General features: G+C 41.1%; 2 protein-coding genes across 5 annotated transcripts; one reads left to right on the top strand and one right to left on the bottom strand.

Moving 5' to 3' along the window:
• Positions 1–285: 285 nt before the first annotated feature.
• Positions 286–10,433, top strand: ints6 (integrator complex subunit 6). Its single transcript, XM_043249085.1, has 18 exons — positions 286–845; positions 931–1,008; positions 1,397–1,546; positions 2,824–2,913; positions 3,203–3,386; positions 4,513–4,638; positions 5,091–5,239; positions 5,405–5,557; positions 5,687–5,819; positions 6,013–6,107; positions 6,210–6,320; positions 6,412–6,627; positions 6,935–7,061; positions 7,241–7,383; positions 7,481–7,652; positions 7,734–8,072; positions 8,437–8,530; positions 8,757–10,433. The coding sequence occupies exons 1-18, from the start codon at positions 735–737 to the stop codon at positions 8,848–8,850; spliced, it is 2,565 nt and encodes an 854-aa protein (XP_043105020.1). The 5' UTR covers positions 286–734; the 3' UTR covers positions 8,851–10,433.
• A 139-nt stretch (positions 10,434–10,572) lies between these two features.
• Positions 10,573–24,025, bottom strand: serpine3 (serpin peptidase inhibitor, clade E (nexin, plasminogen activator inhibitor type 1), member 3). Of its 4 annotated transcripts, none has more exons than XM_043249087.1 (10): positions 23,219–24,025; positions 22,696–22,732; positions 13,441–13,707; positions 13,112–13,345; positions 12,562–12,783; positions 12,291–12,489; positions 12,114–12,214; positions 11,901–11,987; positions 11,314–11,397; positions 10,573–10,848 (listed from the first exon to the last, which is right to left on the bottom strand). In XM_043249087.1, the coding sequence occupies exons 3-10, from the start codon at positions 13,688–13,690 to the stop codon at positions 10,799–10,801; spliced, it is 1,227 nt and encodes a 408-aa protein (XP_043105022.1). In that variant the 5' UTR covers positions 13,691–13,707; positions 22,696–22,732; positions 23,219–24,025; the 3' UTR covers positions 10,573–10,798. The 4 variants fall into 4 exon arrangements, with proteins under 4 accessions (XP_043105022.1, XP_043105024.1, XP_043105023.1 ...); XM_043249089.1 differs by having other exon boundaries at positions 13,441–13,600; XM_043249088.1 differs by lacking the exon at positions 22,696–22,732 and having other exon boundaries at positions 13,441–13,716.
• Positions 24,026–24,116: the final 91 nt, after the last annotated feature.

The following is a 24,116-nucleotide window of genomic DNA, read 5'->3' as shown; positions in this document are numbered from 1 at the left end:
ACTCCTGTAATGTTACACACAGATTTAGCTTTATTTAGGCTACATCTGTAATTACAGAAATAAAAATGCATAAATGTAAAACCACTTTGTATTTAATTTAATAATTTTGTTAACTTTTTAAATGTAGACGTTTTTTCTTCTTCCTTTTTGTTTTGCGTGCATTGTGTTTAATGTTTTTTGTATTCAGATTTAAGCGTAAGTGTATGTCTATTTTTTTCAATAATAGGTCTACAAATACGCATGCTCCCTTTGAGCTTCTCTTTTTTTTTGAAAATATGCTAATCACTCATTTTCAGCTGCCAATCAGATGAAGCGTTTTGACGCACAGCGCTCCGGCGGCGCTCAGGGGGCGGAGTCAAGCGCTGTATGCAGAATAAAACCACTGCAGCCCGCGAGCAGACCTCAGTGTGAGGAGAATCATGGACGTAAACTAAACAGAAAGTTACCATGACAAAAGTTAGGCATTTCTTTCAAATTACAGCAACAACACCCGTTTCCCTTGTAAATCAACAACCTTTTCCCCCCCAGGGTCTGAGGTTTGCTTAAGTTTACAAGGCATCGCTCTTTCTACACTAACTACAGTTACACTCTGACAGAAAGAATGCGCGAGTCAGTTAGCATTAGCCGGCTAGCAGCGTGCTGACAGCAGCGACAGGAGGCGAACAAAAGATTGCTCTGCATTTGTCCGCTTGCACTGACATTCGGTCCATGTAGAAGGGGCGATTACCAACACAATGCCCGTGTTACTTTTCCTGATAGACACGTCCGCCTCCATGAACCAGCGCTCCCATCTGGGCACTAGCTATCTGGACATAGCGAAGGGCGCAGTTGAGACTTTCCTGAAGGTAAATGAATACACACCTCTGCTCCACACTCGCACTTTACTTAAAACTTACAAAAAACTGCGTTTCCGTTCGCTTATCTCCACAGCTGAGGAGCAGAGATCCGGCCAGCAGGGGAGACAGATACATGTTAGTGAGTTTCGAGGAAACACCGGCTGGAATTAAGGTACAAACTCTTTTATTTCTTTCCAAACCTGATTTATTTCACTCCAGACACTCTCAGCGCTCGAATCGTCTGTTTGCGTTTCAAAACATCACGGCTAAATTTGTAGCGTGAAAACATTCTGTCTAGCATGAATTTGTGTGTTTAAACATGGCCGACATTTTGTTCAGTGTGGCAGCAGAGGGCTCTATGTATGTGTGCGCGCTTGAGAAAAGAGATGGTGGGGGGGCTAGCCTAACTTAGTTTTCCCACCCATTGAGAGATGGGTCTCTTCACTGCCCTCTACATTAACACCCCAAAGCAAAATTCGTGTCATTGCATCTGTCTGAAGAACTCTTGATGTGAGAACCTCTTAAAAGGCGTTGCTTTATTTTCTGTTTTGATATTTCAGGCTGGATGGAAGGACAGTCACGCCACTTTTATGACTGAGCTAAGGAACCTGCAAGCAGTTGGACTGACATCGATTGGCCAGTCTTTAAGGACATCTTTTGATTTGCTCAATCTCAATAGATTAGTTTCTGGGATAGACAACTATGGACAGGTATGTTATGAACCAGGGACTGTTATAAAGTCTATGGCCTAGTCCCATGAGCCCGTCCCCAACACCTCACAGTTAAATAAGCACCCAATAGGCTCACACTGTGCCAACACAATCCCAAGAGCCCCTGGTGACACACAGTAGTAACAACTAAACTGCATCTTGGATGCGAAAAAAGCAAGTCTTATAGTGGGCACTGGTAATGCTTTTTTTGCGTGCTTTTTTATTTTTTTTAGTTCTTTGGTTGTGTTCTTTTGTGAAGGACTTTTGAGCTGTGAATGTGCAACAGATTCAACATTAACTCACATAGATGTTACGCTAATAGTACGTTTTGGAGGCTGTGTGTGACTTTGAATAATCACGGAAGATTAATTTTATGACATTTTCATTCAAAAATATGACCGGTTCATGCATGAATGTTATTATGAAGATGCTAAATGTTCTTATTGGTTTCATCATGTTACTGTGTAACGATTGTTGGCATATGCCAATGAATTAAATTATATTACCTGTCATGTAATTTAATTTTATTCATAGCCATGTACCGGAATCATAATACCATTCACGTTTACGGTGGCTTTCTCAGGAGAATTTCTCGTTGTAATAGGAATCTGAATAAGGATTTTTAACTCTTTGCATTTTTTTTCAAACGGTGTCTCTAACAAAACGTTTTGTTGTTCCAGTCATTTTTCCCTGCTCTGTCTTTTTTGACAGAAAATGAGAATTTCTGATATATGCCGTAGTTATGATTTAGATTATATATATATATATATATATATATATATATATATATATATATATATATATATATATATGCTGTTCCTAAGTTTATTATTGGCATGTAATGGAGCTGCATGTAGTGACATGACACACAAGAAAAACGGGGTCATTAAATCTTTCCTCTGCCTGCCTGCGGTAAATTTAGATACAAACTCTCTCCCTTATGTTATTGTGAGTACACGGTAACGGATCTCTTTTGGTTTCTGGTTCACGTATTTCAGATATTATTCATCCATTAAAAACTGCACTGTCCTAAAGATCTAATTAAGTGTAATCATTGAAAGAGCAGAGCATTTACATGATTGATTTTGTATTATTTTATCAGTGCATATGTGCCATATTTTTGGTTTGTGTTATAAAAGCAGGGTAACTACCATATAGTTAACCTCAAAAGCAGTGGGTGTATTTCATGCTATGACTTCCTCTGAGCTCCAATGTTGGTGCTCCAGTTTTTCTTTTTTATGGTTTTATGATGATTATATCGTCGTCTTTTTTTGCAGGGTAGGAACCCTTTCTTCTTGGAGCCTGCAATCATTGTGGCCATAACCGATGGCAGCAAGCTAACCAGCAGTTCTGGTGTACAAGATGAGGTGGGTTTTGTCAGAAGGGGCCGGACTTTAAGGATTTCCTCTCTGATGGCATCCTGTCTAGTCATGAGTTTCCTATTTAGTTTTGTACTTGCTATTTCCTGCTTGTTCTTTCCCCTTAAACTTTTCTTCTTGATATAGTTCACTCCTTTGACAGAATGACTTACAGATCTGTAAAAGTAGCTGATAAAATGAGCAATAGTCAATGTCTCTTACAGAACCCCCCCCCCCAAGGAATTTTTCCATTTATATGCAGACATGTGAATGAATTCATTGTCATTCTCTGCTTCAGTTACATTTGCCTCTGACAACACCACTGCCCGGGAGTGAGCTGACCAAAGAGCCCTTCCGATGGGACCAGCGACTCTTCTCTTTAGTGCTCCGCATTCCAGGCAATGCCTCTCCTGACCCTGAGCCAATAGGTGGAGTTCCACTTGACCCATCCCCTATTACGCCCATGTGTGAGGTCACTGGGGGTGTGTATGCATTTTAACTACTTTAGAAGTGAACATTTTATTGTTGGAAAAATGAACATGTATAATACGCTTACATATATCTAGAGGAAATTTTATCACTCCCTTTGACAAGTTCTTTCCAAATGACAAAATAATGGCATGCGCATGCTCTTTTCACTTCAAAGTCCTCATTAACAAGTAGTTAAGGACGATCACTTTGTTGATTTGTAACATTACCATGAATCGTACAATAAGCAAAATTTTACATCCATATTATATGTTAAAGGTTTTGAAATATGGGGCAAACTTTGTAGCTTTTGCTAAATTCCACAGGAAACCATGTATAACATCAATATAACAGTGGCCTTTCAGCAGCCGTTTAGAGTCAACGGTAATAACTGTTCTGCCTAGAGTCATTAGTTTGTAAATGGCTTGACAGTTCTTGACTTGTTTTAGGCATGCATGTCACACTATTATTGGGTGCTTTAAGAATAGAGTTGGGTATATGTGATGTCATTGCATGATTACTTAACAAACTGTCCAAAAGAACCAGAGAATAATGTTAGCACAAAGAATTGACATCCCTCTGCATTGCTCACAAGGTCTTTTTCCATGTTAAAAATAACATTTTGAATTGGATATTTATACGTTTGAGGTTACAGAGTAAATTTAGGGCACTCTTTAAAAAGCTGTACATGCCCTGCTGTGTAAATGTCAGGTCGTACCTGACGGGTAGTGTTTAAGTGCTGTGTGTTTGAATTGTGAATTGAAGAGAATTGCTGATTTGTGGTTAAGGGCAGATTCTGCTGGACTCGCGTGTGCTGACTAATACGGCTGTGTAATAGAGACGAGCTGAACTTCACTATAGAAAGAGGAACAACGTCTGTTCTCTCATGCTGATAAAATACTAAACACAATAGAGCGGAGTGTGTGTGTGTGTGTGTACACACATGTAAATAGATGCGGCTTGCCAATAAACTAGCCAGGAAAAAAGACCACAGAAATGGTTTAATCTTAAACTAGACAGTAATTTGTTCCAAGTTACTTTAGATATAAATAGTGCTCATGTTAAAGCTCACAAGACATGCGATTGTTAAATGTCTTTTGATGATTTTTTTTTTTTTTTTTTTCCTTCCCCTGCGTTTAGGCCGTTCATACAGCGTATTCTCCCAGAGAATGCTGAACCAGTGTCTGGAGTCACTGGTGCAGAAAATCCAGAGTGGTGTGGTCATTAATTTTGAGAAGACTGGACCTGATCCACCACCTACTGAAGGTAAAAGAGGTCCTGGTTTTTGTAGTTATATTTTTCAGTAGCATTTCAGTGCCTATTATAGGTGAGTGGAATTAGATGGATACTTCATAAATTCAATGGTGCAAATCGCTTTTTTAGTACACTATTCTCTGATAAAAGGCTTTGAAATTCATACAGTAAGAATTTAGTGAAAACACAAAAATTGAGAAATTATATAGATTTTTTTTCTATTTTAATATTTTAAAATGAAACTTATTCCTTTGAAAAAAGTTTAAAATTCAATATCTGCTATCTGCAATCAAGTTTTTGTCACGTTTGATCAATTTAACAATGAATATAATTATTTTCTTTCCAAGATAATAAAAAAAAACATGTTAAACCCAAACAAACATTTGAATGGTAATGTATGCTTTACTAAAACTTTAACCCAAACAATAAATAATGACACTACAACTTTTTTTGGTTTTACCCAGATGGCCCAATAGAAATGAAGTATGGACCTCAATCATGGCACAGCTGTCATAAGATGATCTATGTCAGACCTAACCCTAAAACGGGTGTTCCTGTTGGTCATTGGCCTATCCCAGAATCCTTTTGGCCTGACCAGAACTCTCCTACTTTGGTATGAAAAGACTTGTTGCAGTACGCTCTACCATCTGTTCATTCTGTTTTATATCCAATGTAATGCGTATATGCTCTTTTTTTTTTTTTTTTTTTTTCCTCCTAGTGTAATAACTTGTAACTTGCAAGTGTACTCTGCCCATTTGACTCATTTGTCCCTCCTCAGCCTCCACGTGCAGCTCACCCGCAGGTGAAGTTTTCATGCGTTGATTCAGAGCCCATGGTGGTGGATAAAGTGCCCTTTGACAAGTACGAGCTGGAGCCCTCTCCGCTCACACAGTACATACTGGAGAGGAAATCACCGCACACCTGCTGGCAGGTACTGCACGCATCCATTTTTAAGTACAGTTATACTCAGGACACATATAGGCTGTGTGTTCTGTCAGACTGCACTAACTTGCACTCCTGCTTATGGCTGAATGTTAATTGATGTTTTATACGTTCTCAGGTTTTTGTGTGTAACAGTGCTAAATACGGAGAACTCGGGCAGCCGTTTGGTTATCTGAAGGCCAGCACAGCTCTTAATTGTGTCAACCTGTTTGTCATGCCCTATAACTACCCTGTGGTGCTGCCTTTGCTTGGTAAGCTTCATTAGTACCAAACCTATCGTCATGTAAAGAATTAGTACATTTTTCTCTAGCTCTGTCTTGTCTTTAAAATGTTTCCAATTAGTTCGATATTTTATTCCACCAAACTAGATTCAAACTAGCCACCAATTTCCATTCGAGTGTGAATGAATATAACTCTCAAATACAACTTTTTATCTGTTTATAGATGATTTGATTACTGTGCATAAGTTCAAGCCTCCAGCAAAGTGGCGGCAATCTTTTGAGAACTATCTTAAAACGGTCCCGCCTTACTATATCACTGTAAGTAATGAATTTGGTCATTTTGACACTACAACTTTTGGACTGCATTCAAGTCAACAATTAATTCAATTTTTTTTTTGTGCCTAATCCTGATTCACCCAGGCCCTGCGGAAAGCACTAAGAATGATGGGAGCTCCAAACCTTTTGGCTGACAACATGGAGTACGGTCTGAGCTATAGTGTTGTGTCTTATCTCAAAAAGCTCAGTCAGCAGGTACATTTTAGCATAGCATGTTTTTAAAGTCTTCCTATTAGGCATGTTTCATGAAGTTATATATTATATTACTATATTGTGTATATTACAGGCAAAGATCGAGGCAGACCGAGTTTGTGCATCAGTAGGGAAAAAAACTGTACTAGAAGGCGGGATTAAACTTCGCTGCAGAAGCTCCGCCCTCTCTCTGGCACACAGGAAGGATTTCACGCAGCTGCTGCACAGCATAATGGGAGATGGCCCAGCTCTGCCAGTGGAGGCAAACAACAAGGAGTTTGCCGGCTTTCAACTAGCTGCTTTGAATAAAGTGTGTATGCACAACTGTACATACACAGAACACCTTTCGAATGTTTTTTTTTTTTTTTTTATACTGTTTTCATGCAGTCGGAACCACAAAGACGTACGTGGTATGCTCAGTGTGAATCAAGTCAGAGTGAGATTAATATTTAATGTTGTTTATTTTGAGGGCTGGAATTTACTAGTGCTTTACATATGGCACATTTGCAGTTTAGAGGCATGTTTTGTGCCTAACCAACAATTCCAGCAGGACACAGTTGAGCAGAGCAAATCAAATCCAAACCACTTATCTCCCATTTCCTTCTCTTTTCACACAGGCATTAAAACCACAAGGCCTGCGGAACCCCTATGATATCCCCAGATCTCATCTGATAGACCAGCTGAGCCGCATGAGGCGGAACCTTCTGCACGCCAGCATCTGTATTCTGAAAGGTCAAGATCAAGGTAACACTCAGACAGCCGTGAATGGTTATTGATTTTCTTAGTTTCCTGAGTGTCTGGTTATTTTGCTCAAATTCAGCGTGTGCTTTATAAAAGAATTGTGAGCCTTTTTTATCTGTTACGGTTATGCTCTTTACATGGTACGTTTTGGAATGATATGTTTTTAAAATGAATATTTCTAGATCAGCTGCACAGTGTTCCTATAGCTCAGATGGGCAACTATCAGGATTTCTTGAAGCATTGTCCATCCCCTCTAAGGGAAGCAGACCCCGATCAACCTAAACGTTTGCACACCTTTGGTAACCCCTTCAAATTGGACAAGAAGGTATCTTTATATCTGACTTTTCAAAAAAAAAAAAAAAAAAAAGCTTAATGAAGGTTTGAATTTCAAGCAAATAATTTTCTCTCTCTCTCTGTGTCAGGCGATGATGGTAGATGAGGCAGATGAATTTGTTACTGGCACTCAAGGCAAAGGCAAGCGTCCTGGAGAATCTAGTAATCCTGCTGGGGGCGGGGCCCCTAAACGGAGACGCTGCATGTCTCCTCTGCTTCGGCTGGGACGGGCATATACACCTCCCAAAACACCACCTAGAAGTAAGCAACCACCACACACGGGCAGAAAACCCTTTAGTAGCAGGTCGTTCAGAAATTAATTTTATATCTCATTTAACATAGCTCCAGATAATGATGACCCAGAATTGACCAATCACATCAACAACCATCTCGAGTCAAACCTCAGCTCTGACAAAGATCCAAGTCCTGCACCAGAGACTGAACTGATCCAGCAGAGCAATCACCTTCAGCCAGAAGAGGCGGAGAACCAGGAAAACAGAGTGCAGGAGAATGGCCAGTCCAGCGATAGTGAGTTATCTCTGGGCAGCGAGGGAGAAGAGGAGGCCCCGCGCCGCTACCCTTCTCCCTGCCAACTGAAGAAGATCAGAAACCAAGAGAGCCAGGAACTGAACTCCGAGCTCAGAGTACTTATCACCAAGGAGATCAGGAAGCCTGGCAGACGTGAGTCACAACACGCACGTGCAGATGTCTGCTACTCGACTCTCATTTCCTCTCCTGATGCTCTTTCCTGGGTAGTGTCCAATAAGCAAAGGAGGGGTGACCTCCCACAAATGCTTTGTCTTGGGCCTTGTGAAATAAACCGTCCATACTTGCTTTTACTACATGTGCAAATCTGTAACATTGTTACAGCTGGTTTTCATTAGACTTTTATTTTTACTTCGTAATGAGCATTACAGGCTTCTGGAAACTCATTTGTTCCTTTTTGTTTGTTTTTTTTTGTCATTGTTCATGATGCCATACATCAAATCTTTCTTCTTCCTCAATGTCCTTTTTTTTTTTTTTTTTTTTTTTTGTCTTAATGCAGGTTATGAGAAAATCTTCTACCTCCTCAAGCAAATACAGGGCAGTTTGGAAACGCGTCTGATCTTTCTGCAGAGCATAATCAAAGAAGCTGCCAGGTAAACTCCAGATTAAAATGCAGACAAAGTAGATGCTAACTCTGCATATTGGTATTTGTATGACGGTTAAAACACCAAGTGTACTACTTTACTAATTGTGATATGGAAAAAAGGATATGAGGAAAAAAATGCATATGAACATTTTGTGCAATGGCTTTAACCGCATGTTGTTTTCATAGACAGGAGTCTGATTGCTAAATAACTTGCATGCTGTGTGTGTGCTCAGGTTTAAGAAGAGGGTCTTGATTGAGCAGCTGGAGAACTTCTTAGAGGAGATTCACTTAAGAGCCAACAGCATGAATCATCTGGACGGTTTCTGAGCACTCCATCTGTCCTGTCTGAAGGACTTGCACACACATCTGCACTATTTATGTACTGTTATTTTGGACTTGTGTGTCTCCAGTCTTTATCAGTATTGAAGCTGATTTTTTTTTTTTTTTTTCAATGAGGACTTGATGGGTTATCGCTAAACCTCAGGATTGGGAGAAATAGGAAAAGTTGCTCTTTCTACAACAAATGGTCATACGCATACTGCTCTTTCTTTGTCTATTCTTTTTTTTTTTTTGAGGCACCCCCTCTAATTGTGCCAAAGAGAACTGGCTGAATGGCATCGGCTTCCTTAATCATTTCCATTTTTGTATGTCCCCCATAGTCCCCTGCGACATTTTGACACATGGCATTGATCACCAATATAAATGTTTTCCTTTCATTTCAGTCGGGAATTGCACCTCTGCAAACTCACTGCTGCACTCAGTCTCTGAAGATAGACGATTTACTGGATATCACATTTGTTAGGTTGGATCTCTCTAATAAAGCAACTAAATCAGCAATATTCTGCACCAATAAGTTACGAAGCAATTCTTTAAAGCTGGAGGTTTGAGTGATGTTGAGGTTTTATAATTAAATGTAGACTTGCACACTCCAAAAGTCATTTGTTGTTTGTTTAATAACTCATCTCAGGAATGATGTTGGCATTTGGCAGCAGAGGAGCATCTTTCTGGAATTTTCCTTTCCCAATATTCTTAAAGCTCTTTCTCCTTTCACAGAAGTAGCTTTTTTTCCCCCTAAATCTATTGAAACAAATTTGCCCTTTTAGGCCTTTTTTTTTTAAACCACCCAGCATTAAGCATGGCTTCAAGCGACTGTTTTGCGTTTAGCAAAAGACCTTCTGTAGCGCATCATGTGGTTTTCAGACCACAGAATCATGACAGGCTTCTGTGAAAAAGGACTGTGTTGCTTTTCTGAACTGACTAAAAATTGCAAATGACAGTTCTGCACTGAGTAACCGTATTTGATTTACAGAAGCAACAACCAGAAGTTGATACTTAATCATTCAAGATGGAGTTAAGAGCCACTTATTCATTGACATGGGAAGTTGCTGCTAATGTATTCCTACATTTACTGCCAAATATTCAGTAACTTAGCTTTTTTTTTTTTTTTTTTTTTTTTTGGTATGTCTTTGTATCTCATCCTCTTAACCCTGCACCCTAATGTAGGGACCAAATCTTTGCCATACATGTCATCGATAAATGAGAAAGGCTTCTTTAAAAAAGTATTTTTATTATGTTGTATATATGTACATGGTAACATTGAAAATATTATTTAAGAATGTTTTGGTGGACAGCCTTTTTTGTATGTATTTGAATAAAGTCTATTTTACACTGTGAATAGTCATGTAAATAAATGACATTTTCTGTCATTAATTTCTCAGTGGCACAATGTCATTAAAAAGGATTGCAAATCTTAAACTTACTGTGTTTTCTATATACTTTAAACCCGTTAGTTTGCAGGCATAAAGATTGAAGTTTAGTATGGGTTTTGGTTTGTTTGGTTTTTTCACTTTTCAATTGGTAAACCACAGACCGATGAAACAGACTTTAGTTCTAGATGTTACAAATTTCAACAGTTATTCAACATGTTGTTCAGCGCTAACAGAATTCTTATTTCTGAGTGCCATGAAATCAGTAATTGGTGGTAACCAAACATTTCCATGAGAATTGAGGGTAGACAGGGAAAAAAAAAAGACAACAGACGCTTTAAAGTGCAAAAACCCTGATGTAATAAAATTTTATTTACAGATATGTACAAAAGTCTCGTCCCTCTTCCTGAAGCGTCAGTGGACCCTCCTTACGGTCCTCAGATATCCCTCTGACCCCCCACCCATGAGGGAGGAGGGGGGTGTGGAGTTGGCAAAATCATACAAGTGTATATTAAAACAAGTCTCCTGTGTGTTTGTCATTTGAAGCAGTCGTGATTGCGTGCGTCATCTCAAGACATCTCGGCTGGATTCAGAACTCGACCTATAAACAACAATGACCCTGTGGAGCAAAAACCTACAGATTAAACTGACTCCCGTATCTCAAAACAGATGTCATGCAGATCTGGTTTATGTAGACTAATAACACTTTATGATGTTCACTCTATGGAGCATTAAATTTGCAGATATTTCTCAGTCCGTAAATGTAACTGACCTCTATCTCTTATTAGAAGTCTTTTTTTGTTTTGTTTTTGAGAGAGAGAGAGATGTTTGCATTAAGCAAGGATTCTGTAATTTACACCTTTATAATAACATTTATGTCACAAATCACAACGGTTTTCAACAAACTGGCATTCAAGCATTAGTTCTGAAGGATCATGCAACACCTAAGACTGGAGAAATTTCAGATTTGCCATCACATAAATAAACTGCATTGTAAATAAACCATTTAATAATTCAGAAGATTACTCTTAACTATTTCTGATCAAATAAGTATAGCTCTGGTGCGATCAGTGTTTTCATTTACCTGTACTAATCTGCCGTAAGATGAAGAGAAACGGTCGATCTGCTTTGAAAACCGCTGAACGGGATCTTTTCAAAAGCACCATTGCTAAAAAGAAAGATAAGAGGGAGAGCGCTCAGTTATTATTCCCCAGCTGATTCACAGCTTGAACAGTCTGTTCAACTATATCCCATCTGTTGACTACAACTGATTCTCAAACCAGGTACACATACACCAGGGAGCTGAGTGTATAAAAGATTACATCTTAGATAATATTTGGTAACATTTAGACGTGGTTTTGTCCTTTTCACAACAGAATAACATTTATTTAATTTGTTAAACCAGGAATATATCAGTGTCCGCACTAACAGACGATTGCGTCATCTGCTGCTCAAACGCTCAAGCTCTTTAAAGCAGCATGGGTTCTGCTTTTTAAAAAGAAAAGCATTCAGGCGTAACTGGAAGTCTACAGAAGCCCTAGTATCTTCTTCACGTCTATATTCTGATATGGTATGTCAATATCGGTCTCGACGTTAAACAGTGTTTGATGTACAAAAGTCTTCCTAAACATTTCCACATTCATTTATTTCAGCAAGCAAAATGTTGCATACCTGTAGCTGAAGCTGCTTTTGTCCCTTCCTCGGTCACTTCTATTCTTGCCTCATGGAAAGCCTCTGACACAAAAAGCCCTTCTCCGTCTGTAGACATATCAAACAGAAGGCTTAATCTTCACAAAGCGAATCACTGATGGAAACGGATGGTGTTTGTGGTTATTTCTCGGCATCTATGATTGGTATAAACTGTATTTGGTTGAACTGTCCTACCTGAGATGCCTCTAAAATCAGCAGCTGACGGACTGAAGACATCAGAGATACCGAGAGACTGTAAAACGGGCTTCAGATTGAACCTGCTCTGCATCTTAAACCTAAAATACAAGGATATATCCAATTTGCATAAAACAGTATTTCACAAGTGATTGTTTTTTTTTTGCATGTTGTTACCTGGGCAGAAATATATCCATTTTAGTGCGTCTTAATGCAGTATCCCACAGTCCCACAGAATGGGAAGTGAGCTGCTTTTCCAGCTGGGACAGAGAGGTTTTCCGGTCACTAGGTAAGGCCACCAGTAGCCTGAGTGAGCGATCTAAGTACGGAAGCTCCAGCACAGTGTACTCCTGCTCAGACGGCAGGCGGAAATGACCTAGGACAGGTGGACAGGTAAATATATACACTCTTAGCAATGTATTGGTGTCTGTCTCGTTCCTCCTCTTACCAATATTGACTCCGGTTGACTGGTACATCATCGGGACTTTGACTGTGCTGCCGTCTGAGAGGCTGAAGGGCAGGTTCTGAGTGTCAGTGAAGAGAAATTGTTTCTGCCAGGCACCGTGAAACACCACCGTGCTCAGAAGAGCCATGTGCAGTAAACTGTCTTGCCTGGAGGCCTCTTCCTGGGACGGAAGCTGTTCCTCTTTTGTCTGGAGATGGTCATCAGCTTTAGAAATAAATAATTCGTATGAAAACGTACAGTATGTATCCTACAGTATGTATCCTATATCATACATGTATATAGTTTCGCATGTTGCATCATGATAAAACAATTTAAATGCACTGAAAAATATTTGGTGTAGAAGCAATTTTCACTTAACTGAGAAGTTTTTGAGAAGTAACACATTTAATTAAACAAAGCATTACACAGCAGTTATTTAGACATCATTTTATATTTATAATTTTCAAATTAATTATATTTTAAATTGAAATCAATGTCTAATCAATATTTAGTTTGACGTATGTGTTTTTTTTAAGGGAAAGTCAAAGCTCACCTTTACTCTGGGAACGTGTCCACTGCTGTAGCCGACTATGAGTGTGGTTTGGATTACTGAAGTTTACACTCAGTAGACTACTGTTACCCCATCCCAAGGCATGCTGGGTAAATTCTGGCAGGAGTTTCACACCACTCTGGACAAATAAGGCATTGGCAAGCTGAAGCTGTACCCCTTCACTGGAATTACCCAGGTCTCCTTGTGGGCGAGACAAAATGTCCTGCACTCGAGCATCTGCGAAGAGACCAGTGCGTTACTTTTCGTATCGTCTTAACTCTCGTGTTAATATCGCACAATAACATACAGGTGTGCCTCTAGCTTCCTCTCACCATTCACGTCATATCCCAGAGTTTCCTCGAGTTGTGCTAGAGTGTTTCCCCTGGCACCGAGCTGAAGAAGACCAAGACACAACGAGACGCTGGCTGGAGACACGATCAGGTTGGAGTTGTTCTCCGTCTCTGTGAGTGTTTGGTAGAGGCTGACTCCAAACTGTGTGTGTAGATCATTGAGGCTGTTGCCATGGCAGCGCTCCAGCAGCCACAGACATAGCAACAGCGAAGTCACAGACAGCTGATGCATGATCAACAGGTCAAGATCTGCAAACACTACATTATTAGGAAAGTGTTTGCTAGAACAACCTAACATTAATCATTTTTATATATATATATATATATATATATATATATATATATATATATATATATACTATGTATTTGATAGCTAGGTTTAACCTAATAAATTACTTTTGTTGGTGTAACCCTATGTTAAAATAATACCACTAATTTAAAGTTGCTTAATCTTTATAATAGATTTTATTTGTTTTTAAGATTAGCATGTTAATTGCACTAATAGATACGTGGCCTCTATTCTGAATGAATGTAAAAATATAACCAGGTGTAACCCCTGTAAGGGTTGTTAAAATTTTGTCAATAGAACCCTATTTTTTGTTTATAAGCATATTTTTTAATGTGTATTATGAAGCCTGTAAAAAGTTTTTATTATAAGTACATGTCCCTTTAAGATCTTGGACGAAGCGCTAAGGATCGGTTGAAATGTACTTGGGCAAAACGTGGTTTTCAACAGCATGTTTGGTTGATTGCCGTTGATTGGAGGTTAATTAGTTAATGCCCGCCTTCTTTATAGGTATAGTCATACTTGATTGGTTTGGGGAGGGGGATATAAAAAGAAACCCGAGAAAGAGAACGAACAGAAGAAAAAGAGGAGCGAGTGAGAGAAGCAGGTAGATTCTAATCGACATCTATCGGTTTATTATTTAATCTAGTTAACTTTAAAAACTCTCGTAGAAGCGTTTGAGTTTGGTTGAAGTGTTATATTTCGTTCGATTTATTTATTTTTCCATTTATTCGTTTATTCGTGGACAACGAGTAATAGTTAGCGGGTTTCAGTTTACACACGCTGTGTGCGAAGTTCGGACGGATTGACTGGTGGTAGTAAAATAGTACTGTCGTCAGTATCCCGCGTGGGAACGAAGAGGAGATCAGATAGACCCGTTGAGCCACCGGACGCGCTCACAGGTCCTCTGACCACGAGGGACGAGAAGAAAAAAAACCGGAAAAGCGCACGCCAGCCACCGGGAGCGTTGGGTGTTCCTCCGCCGCGAGGGACGAACGACGGTTGGAGAGACTGTCGGGCTTCGTGACGAACGAGGACGGACTATAGGTACTGTTTTGTTTTTTTTTCAGCTCGCTGGAGAGTGAAGCGGCCAATAGTGTTTTAAGGCCTCTACGCACCCAAGCCACGCATCAGGCCTGCATCGGGAGTGGGTATGAGTGTGGTTATGGTGTGAGTGGGCCCACAGTTTATATGGTGTTTGTGGTATACATCGTAGTAAGTGTGAAGCATTAACGTTACTGTTATCATACTACTCGTGTGATGTAGATATTTTGCTATCCTCCTGCTAACACGCATATTTCTATTTTGTTTTTTGGTTTATAAATAAAAACTCATTTTTTTTTGCATACGGGTATTAGATTACTCATTTGGTAACTTTAATCTCTCTAAAGTGGTATCATAGGTGAGGCTGAAAATATATAGTCGAGAGACAACCTATAAAAGAACCCGGTGCTCCACCCTATAGATCTTAGTGTAAGGACACATCTAAGAGGGCAGGGGCGCTACACAAATTGGGGGCTCGTCCGGGATTCATCTTCCCCTCCCTGGTACCATACAGAAGAGAGAAATAGGTGAGAGTGAGAAAAAGTGTTTTTACCTTTTTTTGTGCTTTTAACTGCGTCTGGTTGAGCTATGTCTCGCCGAAGTAACCCCCCTATTCAAAGTGATCTTGCTGACTGGTGCAATGAGACTGGGATTGACCTTGCACACGCATTGCTGCTAACAAGTGTACCCCAAGCGACAGAGACATCACGCATTGAAGAAGTTGCTGAGACTGTGAAAGTTTTCGGAAGAGTGCGCGTTCGAGATACAAGATGCGGAGCCACTCCTGCTACCCTATTAGTGCTGTGTGAATGCCGAGAGATTGTAGATCCCACTCGTTGCCCCATGGAACTGAAACCCACCCCTGAGGAGTCCTGGAGGATAATTACTGGAGTTGAAAGAGAACCAACCAGTGCTGTTCCAGCAGAATTTACTGACCGGCTCTCCCAGTTTCTTAAGGATGAAGGGAAGTCCATGACTGATCTACAGGCTTTGTTTCCTTCACTGAGTGCCAGCTCTAGCTCTGCTGAGTCCATCATTCGTGCGATGGGTGAGATCCTAGAGAAAACAGCAAAACCACCAAGTGATAGCAATGCTTACCGCCGTTTGCGTACTTTCTCTGGGACGGTTCCGACACCCAATGGAGAAGAGACCATGGACCACTGGATGGAGCAAGCTAAAATGATGATAACTGAATGTGAATGCTCTGAGAAAGAGAAGAGGAGGAGAATTGTCGAAAGTCTGAGAGGGCCTGCCATGGAAATCATTAAAGCTGTCCGTATGTCTAATCCGGATGCCAGCTCAATGCAGTACCTTGATGCCCTTGAAAGTACTTTTGGATCCTCAGAGTCTGGAGAAGATTTGTATTTTGCTTTTCGGCTTCTTCGACAGCGCCGGGAGAGTCCTTTCTGATTTCCTAAAGAGGATTGAAAAATCCCTGACTAAAGTTGTGCAAAGAGGTGGACTGTCTCATTCCCAGGTTGACAAAGCCAGAGTGGAACAACTGATTCGTGGAGCTGTTGAATCGGATATGATGCTCTTGCAGTTGAGGTTAAGGGAGAGGAAAGAACACCCACCAACTTTCCTGAGACTATTAAATGAGATTCGAGAGGCTGAAGAAATTGAAGTCACTCGACGGAGATTCACTGCTACTGCAAAATCCATACACCTGCAGGACGAGGGGAATAACTGTCCCGTTTTTGTACAAGAACTAAAAGCAGAAATTCAAGAATTAAAGGCCCAGTTTAAAAGTGACAACTCAAATAGCGTACCAGCGTCCTCCATGATGATAGAATCTAGAACCAAATTAAGACAAACAAGCCCCTCAGATCAAAACGCGGTAGCAAAGGATTCTGAAGTTCAGTCTTTGAGAGAGCAAGTACTTCAGCTGCAGAAACAGATAGCAGTCATGAGTGTAGGTTCAAGTAGTTCTTCTAGTTATCACCAGTTCCCTCAGAGGCATGCTTCAGGTCCGCAGCGACCCAAGCCCTCACGAAAGCGTGGAAGATTACTTTTGCTACCGGTGCGGGGAAGACGGACACATTGCTACAAAGTGTCAAGCAGCTGAAAATGCCACTCAGGTAATCGCTAAATTAATTAATTCGTTACGGAGAGCAAAAGGACTGAAACGTGATTCAAACTCCAACGATCCGTCTGGAGAGAGAGCCTGTTTTTCTAAAAATAGTCAGGCGCACACCAGTGAGCGAAGTGGACTGCCCAAGGGACTAGTTGGACCAGCCTCGACCGTGGAAGTAAAGATCAGTGGTCGTCCATGCCAAGCCCTGTGGGACAGCGGATCTCAAGTTACCATTGTCTTCGACTCCTGGTACTCCCGAAACTTACCAGACGTGCCCATCCATCCTCTTGCGGGATTATCTGTTTGGGGACTTAGCTCATGCAGTTATCCCTACAAAGGATATATTGTCATAGATGTTACTTTCCCTGTAACTCACTCTGGTGCTGAAGAGACCATAGCTACCTTGGCGTTAGTCTGCCCAGATCCCCAAGGCCCGCCACAATTCCCTGTAATCATTGGGACCAATGCGAGCTTCTTTCAACGACTGTCAGCGTATAAAGGGAATACTAAGGAAAGAAAACATGCCCATTCGCTGAGAATACAGACATCCCCAGTCTGTCGTTTACCTCCAAGTGGAAAAACTTCGGCCACAGATCAACCTGAAGGTAAAGTGATTTGGGAAGGCCCAGGAACGTTTAAAGTCCCATCACGAGGGGAGCGGTATGCATTATGTAAAGTTGAGTCTGATAAACCCTTGAGAAAGGATATCTTTCTTATTGAAGCCTCTGCTGTGGATCCACTTCCTGCTGGACTGTTTGTTTCCCCAGTAGTAATGCCTTCGTCAGAGGTAGATGTGACTAATTTCCAAGTTCTGATTCACAATGACACAAGTAAAGATCTTTCAATTCCAGCAGGCTCTGTAGTTGCCCATGTATTCCCAACGGACACAGTTACGGTAGCTCACGACATGCCTGAATCCCAGGGACCCCTTAATCCAGAGTTATTTGACTTTGGGGAGGCCCCCATACCTGCTGCCTGGGAGAAGAGATTGCGTATGAAGTTGGCTGAGCGGAGTAACGTTTTCTCCACTGAGGAATGGGATGTAGGTTTGGCTAAAGACATTACCCACCAGATTAGACTACATGATCCTCGCCCTTTCGAGAACGATCAAGGCGCATTGCCCCAGCGGACATTGAGGATGTAAGACGCCATCTTAAAGATCTTCTAGCGGCAGGCATCATCCAAGAGTCCCGAAGTCCGTATGCGTCACCAATTGTCATCGCGCGAAAGAAAAATGGTGCTGTACGAATGTGCATTGATTATCGGACCTTAAACAGCCGTACTATACCTGACCAGTATGTCACTCCACGGATTGATGATGCCTTGGACTGTTTGGCGGGGTGTAAATGGTTCTCAGTCCTAGATCTACGAAGTGGCTATTATCAAATAGCTATGTCTGCTGAAGACAGAGAAAAGACTGCTTTTATATGTCCGCTGGGGTTCTACCAATTTCAACGAATGCCACAAGGGATCACTGGGGCTCCAGCGACGTTTCAAAGACTCATGGAAAAGGTGGTAGGTGACATGCACCTCTTACAAGTAATCGCCTACTTGGACGACCTTATAGTTTTCGGTAGAACACTCGAAGAGCATGAGGAGAGGCTAATGAAAGTTTTGGATCGACTGGAGGAATGGGGCCTAAAAGTTTCTATCGACAAGTGCCAGTTTTGTCAACCACAAGTCAAATATGTGGGGCATATTGTATCAGCTATGGAATAGCTCCGGATCCAGAGAAAGTGTCAGCTGTAACTCGGTGGAAAGAGCCAACGGACCTGAAATCCTTACGGTCTTTCCTTGGATTTTGTGGATTCTATCGGCGATTCATTAAAGGGTACTCCACAGTAGTAAGACCTTTGACTGAACTCACTAAAGGCTACCCCCCTGTAAAAGGACAGGGCAAGAAGGATGGAAAGAAATATTACAAAGAGACTGACCCATTTGGGGAACGATGGGACAACGCCTGTGGCGAAGCCTTTAAAACAATCATACATTGTCTAACCCATGCGCCAGTACTTGCCTTCGCTGATGCCTCTAAGCCATATGTACTTCACGTCGATGCAAGTCTGAGAGGTCTCGGTGCTGTGTTGAATCAGGAACATCCTGAGGGTCTTCGACCAGTCGCATTTGCTAGCCGAAAGTTGAGTACTGGAGCAGCATTACCCCATACACCAGTTAGAATTTCTAGCATTGAAGTGGGCTGTTGTCGACAAGTTTCACGACTATTTGTATGGAGCTCAATTTGTTGTGAGAACAGATAACAATCCTCTCACCTATGTACTGACCAGTGCAAAGTTGAATGCGACAGGACATCGATGGTTAGCTGCCCTAGCCACATATAACTTTAGTCTGCAGTACAAGCCCGGAAAACACAACATTGATGCGGATGTACTATCCAGATATCCTACCAATCATGCTGAGTTTGCCTCTTGGACTGAAATTCCACAGTCTGGAGTTAAAGCAATATGTCAGTTGGCCAGCTCCACTGAGAGTGATGACTCTGCTCGACTGGTGGACCATCTAGGAATTTCGCCGGATAGCATACCTCCTGTTTACTCTTGCCCAATTTCCCTGGCAACGTGTCACCTGGAGCAGTTTACCCTCGAAGATCTGAAGGTGTCTCAAGATCAAGACCCAGTTATCGGGTTGGTGAAACAGGACATTGAAACGGGAAGAGTGTTTACCCTTCGGAGGAGCTCTGATCCACTGCTTACACTCCTACAACGTCAGGGCCCAAAACTGGACATTAGAAATCAGCTACTTCACCGAGTATCCAAAAACCACCATGGAAAAGAAAGAGTTCAGCTGGTTCTGCCTGCCAAATATCATCGGACTGTCCTGCAATCTCTACATGATGAATCAGGTCACCTTGGAGTAGAGCGGACAACGGAGCTAATAAGAGATAGATTTTACTGGCCCCGTATGGCCCTTGACATTGAGCAGTACATAAAAACTTGTGGTGCTTGTATTACCAGGAAGACCTTACCTCAGAAGTCTGCTCCCCTCAGCCACATTACCAGTAAGGGTCCGCTAGACTTGGTATGCATCGACTTCCTGTCACTGGAGCCAGACACCAAGGGTATTGCCAATGTTCTAGTAATAACTGACCATTTCACTCGCTACGCACAGGCGTTCCCTACCAAAGACCAGCGAGCAGTTACTGTGGCAAAAGTCCTGGTGGAAAAATTCTTTGTACACTACGGACTGCCGTCTCGCATTCATTCGGATCAGGGACGAGATTTTGAATGCCGGCTGATAAGCGAACTCCTAGGAATGCTGGGAATCCGAAAATCAAGGACCACCCCCTATCACCCCCAAGGTGATCCACAACCGGAGCGCTTTAACCGTACCCTTCTCTCAATGCTTGGTACTTTGGACCCGGCTCAGAAGAGTAAGTGGAGTCAGTACATCCCACAACTTGTACACGCCTATAATTGTACAAAGAACGAGGCGACGGGCTATTCCCCATATTATCTCCTTTTTGGGCGAGAGGCTCGTATGCCCATCGGCGTGTGTTTTGGTACATTCCTGATAATCAAAGAGGAGTAGATCATTTGCAGTACATAGAGAGAATGAAGGATGATCTTCAACAGGCATATCAATTAGCAGCCGAAACTTCTCTAAAGGCTCATCAACGAAACAAAAGACTGTATGATCAGAGAGTGAAACCACACACTTTGGCAGGTGGAGACCGAGTCCTCATCCGAAACCTTGCCTGTACAGGAAAACATAAACTTCAAAACCGATGGAACTCTTTACCTTATGTGGTCATTGATAAGTTTACTGACTTACCCGTCTATAAACTGAGGCCTGAGAGTGGTCTAGGCAGAATACGAACCCTCCACAGAAACCACTTGTTACCCATTGGAGATGAGGTGCGTTTATTGAAGCCTGGGGACTTGAACCAAGTAATACAACCACCTGTAACGAGAGCTCAAACCATGAAAAGAAGAAAAAACAAACAGAATAAAGACAGTGTTGATCAGACTGACGGAGTAAACCAAGAACCTTCAGAGAGTGAGGATGATGATCTCTGCTATTATCACCCAGCAAAGATCCCATACCAGAGGTCTATATCACCTCCATGTGCATTGGAACCAGAAACTGTACCTCCTATAGTTGTCCCGGAGCTTATCCAGGAGTGTGTGGGGAGGGAAGATCCGACAGAAAATGATCCCCAAGAGATCCTTAATCAAGTTCAAGAAGTGGAGGAGGATCTGAGTTTAGAAGGGGGAGAAACTGACCCAATGATTGTACCCTCTGTGGAACCTGGGCCAGTGCCTTGTCGTAGATCGCAGAGAGAAGTAAGGCCAGTGATTAAGCTGAGTTATGATGATCTAGGAAGTCCAGCGGATAAACCTTTAACTGTGGTTCATCGTGGGATGGTAGTACACATTGAAGAGCTGTTCAAGACAAAGAAGGTCTGCCCCACTGTATGGTGCCACCCCATGGCCCAATGCCCCCAGTGTGTTACAAACCCCTGCCCTATCGTCAGAACAGTAATTCTGTCCTAATATATGTCTAATCACATGAGGGCATGCGACGTTTAGAAGGGGGAGGGTGTAACCCCTGTAAGGGTTGTTAAAATTTTGTCAATAGAACCCTATTTTTTGTTTATAAGCATATTTTTTAATGTGTATTATGAAGCCTGTAAAAAGTTTTTATTATAAGTACATGTCCCTTTAAGATCTTGGACGAAGCGCTAAGGATCGGTTGAAATGTACTTGGGCAAAACGTGGTTTTCAACAGCATGTTTGGTTGATTGCCGTTGATTGGAGGTTAATTAGTTAATGCCCGCCTTCTTTATAGGTATAGTCATACTTGATTGGTTTGGGAGGGGATATAAAAAGAAACCGAGAAGAGAAACGAACAGAAGAAAAAGAGGAGCGAGTGAGAGAAGCAGGTAGATTCTAATCGACATCTATCGGTTTATTATTTAATCTAGTTAACTTTAAAAACTCTCGTAGAAGCGTTTGAGTTTGGTTGAAGTGTTATATTTCGTTCGATTTATTTATTTTTCCATTTATTCGTTTATTCGTGGACAACGAGTAATAGTTAGCGGGTTTCAGTTTTTACGCACGCTGTGTGCGAAGTTCGGACGGATTGACTGGTGGTAGTAAAATAGTACTGTCGTCAGTATCCCGCGTGGGAACGAAGAGGAGATCAGATAGACCCGTTGAGCCACCGGACGCGCTCACAGGTCCTCTGACCACGAGGGGCGAGAAAAAAAAACCGGATAGCGCACCCAGCCACCGGGGCGTTGGGTGTTCCTCCGCCGCGAGGGACGAACGACGGTTGGAGAGACTGTCGGGCCGTGACGAACGAGGACGGACTATAGGTACTGTTTTGTTTTTTCAGCTCGCTGGAGAGTGAAGCGGCCAATAGTGTTTTAAGGCCTCTACGCACCCAAGCCACGAATCAGGCCTGCATCGGGAGTGGGTATGAGTGTGGTTATGGTGTGAGTGGGCCCACAGTTTATATGGTGTTTGTGGTATACATCGTAGTAAGTGTGAAGCATTAACGTTACTGTTATCATACTACTCGTGTGATGTAGATATTTTGCTATCCTCCTGCTAACACGCATATTTCTATTTTGTTTTTTGTTTTATAAATAAAAACTCATTTTTTGGCATATGGGTATTAGATTACTTTACTTTAGTAACTTTAAATCTCTCTAAAAGTGGTATCATAGGTGAGGCTGAAAATATATAGTCGAGAGACAACCTATAAAAGAACCCGGTGCTCCACCTATAGATCTTAGTGTAAGGACACATCTAAGAGGGCAGGGCGCTACACAAATTTACCAAAAATGAAAAATCTGTCATCGTTTACTCACCCTCATGTCATTCCAAACCTGTAAGTCATACTTTCTTCTGTGGAACACAAAAGAAAATATTTTGAAGCATGTTGGTAACCAAATAGTTTTGGTGACCATTGATTTGCATTTGCATCCTTTATGTATCTGATGTTATCTTTAAAACAATGATGACAGATTTTTCAGTTTTGGGTGAACCATGCCACAGCCTCCATTTATTCAATATTAATAATGTATTCTGATTTAAAACTCGTGCTATATTTATATAGTTTTATATTGAAATTGATCGTAATATGCCTATAATAAAATATTTTTATTATATATTTTATAATTAAAAATATATAAGAATAATTGAAAACAAAATGTATGATTATATTCAAATATTTAAGAATGTCTTAGTATGATTAAAAAATAATACAAGAATATAACTGAATTCAAATATTTAAGAACTTCTTATGTAGTATAATAATAATAATAAAAAAAAAGAAAACAAATTTTACTACTAAAATGACTGAATTCAAATATTCAGGAAGTTGTTACCAACCTCTGGATTGTGTGAGTGTCAGCTGCTCCTGATGTTCAGCTCCACTATCACTGTCACTCCAGCAGGACGTGCGTTCGCCCTGATCCTCCACGCCAAGACAACTGATTGAAAGAGTTGTCGATCATGAGACCTTGTTTAAAGGGAGAGCTTCGTGTTTGTGGTCACCGGCGGCGATGTCCGTACCACTCGGTCAGAATTCCTGCCTCCCGCCCGGCACTATAAGGAGCCAGGCAGAGGGAGGCATGCGCTCGACCAGCAAATCCGCACTCGACAGCCACACACACACACACACACACACACACACACACACACACACACACACATAATAGAGAGAGGAAGTCATTACACAAGCAGCTTGTTCTTTTGATAGAATGAGCAAATGCCATGCAGCTATAACACAGGGTAACATGCTGCATCAGCATTTCTGCATGAGATGCCATTAAACATTTCAAATTCTCATGTAATCAATGCCAAGGTGTGAGCTTTGCCAAGCGCTTAACATCAACCATTCATAGCTTAATTGACTGATTGATTGATTGATTGACTGGAATGGAGTATGACACTCAATGGGCTGCAAAACAGCAAAACTGTGAAATATTGTTAAAAATTGTTTTCTTCTTAAAATATATTTATATTGATCGTGATTAATCGCATACAAAAGAAAAAAAATGTTGGCTGTACAATAAATGTCTGCGTTCTGTGTATTTATTATTTATATATAAATGCATTCATTTTGAAAAGTATACATTTTGAAAAAGTATTTACATGTCTGTATTTATAATGATCTAATTTATATGATAAATGTGTTATATATAAATATAACATATTTTTCTGAAAATATATATATATATATATATATATATATACGTGTGTGCATTTATATATACATAATAAATAT

This window comes from Puntigrus tetrazona, chromosome 9, assembly GCF_018831695.1.
Source record: "Puntigrus tetrazona isolate hp1 chromosome 9, ASM1883169v1, whole genome shotgun sequence".
Taxonomy (NCBI): domain Eukaryota; kingdom Metazoa; phylum Chordata; class Actinopteri; order Cypriniformes; family Cyprinidae; genus Puntigrus; species Puntigrus tetrazona.
Note: the sequence above shows the minus strand (reverse complement) of the source record. Positions and strands in the feature narration are given on the sequence as shown.

Bases quoted from the DNA above. Each gene is read 5' to 3' on its own strand.
- ints6 (XM_043249085.1), top strand. From the start codon at position 735: ATGCCCGTGTTACTTTTCCTGATAGACACGTCCGCCTCCATGAACCAG. The intron at 6,628-6,934 runs GTGTGTATGCAC...CTTTTCACACAG, and splicing joins AACTAGCTGCTTTGAATAAA to GCATTAAAACCACAAGGCCT. The intron at 8,531-8,756 runs GTAAACTCCAGA...GTGTGTGCTCAG, and splicing joins ATAATCAAAGAAGCTGCCAG to GTTTAAGAAGAGGGTCTTGA.
- serpine3 (XM_043249087.1), bottom strand. From the start codon at position 13,690: ATGCATCAGCTGTCTGTGACTTCGCTGTTGCTATGTCTGTGGCTGCTG. The intron at 12,490-12,561 runs GTAAGAGGAGGA...CACCTGTCCTAG, and splicing joins GTCAACCGGAGTCAATATTG to GTCATTTCCGCCTGCCGTCT. The intron at 11,398-11,900 runs GTATGCAACATT...CTTTCTTTTTAG, and splicing joins AAAAGCAGCTTCAGCTACAG to CAATGGTGCTTTTGAAAAGA.